The sequence below is a fragment of the Echinops telfairi genome, unplaced genomic scaffold (genome assembly GCF_000313985.2).
Source record: "Echinops telfairi isolate 266 unplaced genomic scaffold, ASM31398v2 ScPeMD7_1;HRSCAF=3_0, whole genome shotgun sequence".
Taxonomy (NCBI): Eukaryota; Metazoa; Chordata; class Mammalia; order Afrosoricida; family Tenrecidae; genus Echinops; species Echinops telfairi.
Window position 1 is genome coordinate 21,728,294 of NW_022103896.1, and position 4,109 is coordinate 21,732,402.

The following is a 4,109-nucleotide window of genomic DNA, read 5'->3' on the forward strand; positions in this document are numbered from 1 at the left end:
TGTGTGTGTGTGTTTAGACATTAGATACCTAAATAAGCATTGGGTACCTAAAGGTGTGTGTGTGTGTGTGTGTGTGTGTGTGTGTGTGTGCGCTTAGACATTAGATACCTAAATAGGCATTGGGTACCTAAAGGGGTGTGTGTGTGTGCTTAGACATTAGATACCTAAATAGGCATTGGGTACCTAAAGAGGTGTGTGTGTGTGCTTAGACATTAGATACCTAAATAGGCATTGGGTACCTAAAGGGGTGTGTGTGTGTGTGTGTGTGTTTAGACATTAGATACCTAAAAAGCAGTCAAGCTATGGAAGAAGCTTCACCCAGGGAGGGAAGGGGTATCAGAAAGAGACTCAAGGCCTAGGAGCTGAGCTGTAAATGGTGGAGGTCGCTAGACGCTGGTGCTAGTTAAAGAGCACCCCACCCCACCAACCCACCCCGGCTTTCTTTCTGTCAGGACATAAGCGACGAAGGAAAAATGGGCTAGAAGGGAACATTAGCTCCAGGGTGAGGCGATGGAGCAAGAAGGAGTAATTTTCTGAGTCTTGTTCAGCAGGGCTTCATTAGGCTTCTCGGTTCTCTTTCTTCTAGGTTTAAAACCCCCCTCCAAGTTCACCGCAGTCATCCATGCGGTGACACCCCTGGTCTCTCAGTCCCAGCCAGTGTTGAAACTTCTCGTGGCTGCAGCCAAGTCCCAGTACTGTGCACAGGTGAGTCAGGTGATGGGTTGCCAGCAGCACCTGCTCCTCCGACTCAGTGGTCCAGAAGCTCAGTACTAGCTCCCTGTTATACCCCCCCACCCTCCCACCCCCCCACCCTTGTCTTACTCCATCCCCTGTTACCCCACCCACGCGGATCACACCCTGTTAAGTCTGATCCATCACCTCAGAGGTCCTTGGAAATGAAACGTGGCAGGAAAATCAGGTGTGTAACAGGGGTGTAAGGTTCAAATATACAGAGACGTCACCTGCTCTTTCAGGAATATAAACATGCGGTTTTGTTTTTTAAATACCAAAGTGATAACATGACATCCAAAGTGCCACTGGGAGGCTCCTGAAAGCTGAGCTTCCATCGAAGGAGCAGACCTGACGGACTTGCCAGGAGGCAGCAACGTGTCTCTCACAGCAACCGCGGCTAATTATAAAACCGAGAGCAGAAGATTCTATCTCTGGGAACCACCCCACCCCCACCACCCCCACACACACCCCACCAGCCCCGCTCCCGCACTCTCCACCAGCGGCTCTCCGATCTGTGAATTCGTTTCCAAGAGGAGGGTTGGTCAACTCATGGCAATGTACACATTTTGAACCAAAGGCCTTATTGGAAATACTAGAATCTCATAAAATCAGCTGCCATTCTTGGAATTCCAAAGCATGAGCTCATCGGCTTCTGTCTGGAATTTCTTTCTTTCTCCTGCCTGGCCTGGGGTAGCACGGGCCTCGCACAGGCTCAGTATACATTTTTACTGCATTGGACCCAAGGTGTTATCTAATTGTCCATCATAAGACATGAAACGTTAGGAAAATGCTCCTTAAGAACCCTGAACCCTGAATTTTTTTTCACCTTCCCCATAGCCCCCGATGCAGGATTTTTGTTTGTTTTTGAGGGTTTTTTAAGGTTTCTCTTGCTTTCTTCCTAATGTTTGAAGTGATAAGGTTCTGACGTTGTGCACGAGCGGATGCACTGCGGTTTCGTGTCTGCCATCCTGCCGGGCTGAGCTCTCCATATGCACTCTCGCTGTCTACGAGAAGAGCCGACATGAATCCAATTGTGCCAAGCCTTCTAATGATGATCCCCCCTCCCTTTCAGATCATAGTTCTATGGAATTGTGACAAGCCCTTACCAGCCAAACACCGCTGGCCTGCCACAGCTGTGCCTGTCATTGTCATCGAAGGAGAAAGCAAGGTAGGACTCGGGAGGAAGGGCCTAACTGTGGAACACAGTGTACTTCGGTTCCACTAGGGGGCCGCTTTGGAGGTTGGGCTTAGCTGTTTGAAGTCACATAATTATCCTTTTCTCTGAATTCCCTCAGCCGCAGGCTTTCAAATCAGGAAACCTTGAGTCCTCCCTTTCACTCGTTAGCAGCCCATGACCTTGTGTATATGACCTAACCTCTCAGAGCTGCTTTTTTCCAAAACGGACATCCTCCTACACACCTTACGTAGGGTGGCTTTTAAGATCAATAGAATTCAGGGCCTGGCACCAGTCCCTGCCATCGAGTTAATTCCGACTCCTCGTAGGGTTCAGAGTCTGTAAATCTTGAAGGAGCAGGCAGCTTCTTCCAACGAATGGTGGATTTGAACCAACGACTTTGCGGTTAGCAGTCCAAGCCTAACCCAGTGCACCAATTGCCACCATCCCTCAAGGAGAAAGATGAACATGAGGCAGAGAGATGACAAGGGTCGTGGTGAATGAGTTTTGCTTAGTGAGTTCATCTGAGTTCATTGTCTTTTTCAGAACAATGGATTCTTTCCCACATTCAACTTTCAAAAAGAATCACCCTAATTTTTCTCTAGTGTCTCCATCGAAGCCTCCCAGGAGGGCCTCCAAGCTGGGCTCTGTTTCCATCCTGCAATCCATTTTGTGCTGACTAAAATGATCTTCCTAACCATTTTGTGGGCTTTCGGGGACTCCGTTTGCTAATGCCTTCCATAGGCATTGGAGGCTGGGTACAGCCTGGCCTAGCTAGACTTCCCTTCTCTCATCGCTCTCCCCACAGACCTGGTCCTCAGGCTGAGTTGGGTCACCCACCGTTAACTGAGTTGCATCATGTCCATTTGTTGATTCGATTTACATTAAGTGTTGGGGAACCCTTTATCTCTTTCTCAAAACCTCCCTCTTCTTTACTTGCTTGTTTATATATCATTTCATCCTCCGTGCATCTGCCACTATTCATGGTAAGACGTGCGCTCTTACTTCTGCTTATTGCTTTTTCGTAGGTCTTATTGATTATAAAGCAGCCCTTACTAATGAAGCCACGAGTGGTGATGCAATGGCATCTAGGAGAGGCCCTGAGAGACTAGTCACACGAAGCCCAGTATCTTTGAGCCCTGCCTACTGTATTGCATGGCACACATAGCCCCCGCCTTCACGGGGCTGGAGTCCAGCATCATCACAGAGCTGCTTGGTGAACAGTTCATGGGCAAGGGCAGGGTTAGAAAAATCACCTGCCTCCTGGCATTTAACTTGGTACATCCTTCTCATCAGAGGCATGGTTGTATGAACGCGAGACAGGTACCCACACACAGCACCACCACCACTGCCACAAAGAAACACTTATAAATCTGGATGCCCGCCTCCTCAGTAGAATAGGCTATAACATTCTTAAATAAGCAACCCAGGAAAATGCAATCGGAATTTCTTACATGCTCATGCATTCCGTTTTTGGAAGATCGCTAAAACAACGTTTGAGAGTACTTCAACAGGTTCACAGAAAAATGGAATAAAAAGGTAATGGAATCTTTGCACAAACTTTTTGAACACCCCCACCCCACGCAACCCTCCTGCTCACATTTAGAAGTAGTTGGAAGCTCAGGAAAAGGCAGTGGATCCTGTTACAATCAGCAGTTGGGAAGATGATGGGGTGCTTCCTCCACCTTGCTCGTTTTAAAACCTCCCTGCCTAGCCTTGGATTGAAAAATGGATGTGTGCACTGTTTTAGCTGTGAGGTTCTGTTTTGAATTCATATGTCTTGTCTCTGAGTTCTCCCCCGTAGGCTTAACAAAGGAAAGGTCAGGGCACTGCTAAGCTGATGGGCTCTGCGTCCATCCCTGTACATGTAGACAGCATCAGGAGAATTACTTCAGGCTGAGGTTTCAGAGCGCTGTGCATGGGGGGTTTGGCTATCGCTTTGTGTTTTATTTCACTTTGAAAGTCTGAGAAAGTGGAACCAAAAAACCAGACCTTGTAGACAGCCCCTGGAGCCTCCTGGAGGTGGGTTCTACCGGCTCTGTTCATCCTTGATCATGAGAAGCCGCCTCTCAGCTTCATAGGCATGCACCTATTCTGGGAAGGTGCCGATGGACGGCTGGGTTCTGGCAGTCAGCGTAGACTGGGCTGCTGGGAGTCAAACTGGGCTCGGCGGCAGTGAGAGCCGTGTGCAGTTGGTTCCTTC

The 4,109-nt window shown here is 48.6% G+C and overlaps 1 protein-coding gene across 1 annotated transcript in view; it reads left to right on the forward strand.

Moving 5' to 3' along the window:
* The window catches only part of EXT1 (exostosin glycosyltransferase 1), a 309,869-nt gene that overhangs the window by 289,798 nt on the left and 15,962 nt on the right, over window positions 1–4,109 (forward strand). Inside the window, exons 6-7 of the mRNA XM_004697419.3 lie at window positions 587–705; window positions 1,805–1,900. Coding sequence (XP_004697476.1) covers window positions 587–705; window positions 1,805–1,900 — 215 coding nt within the window. The remainder of the gene's footprint in view (window positions 1–586; window positions 706–1,804; window positions 1,901–4,109) is intronic.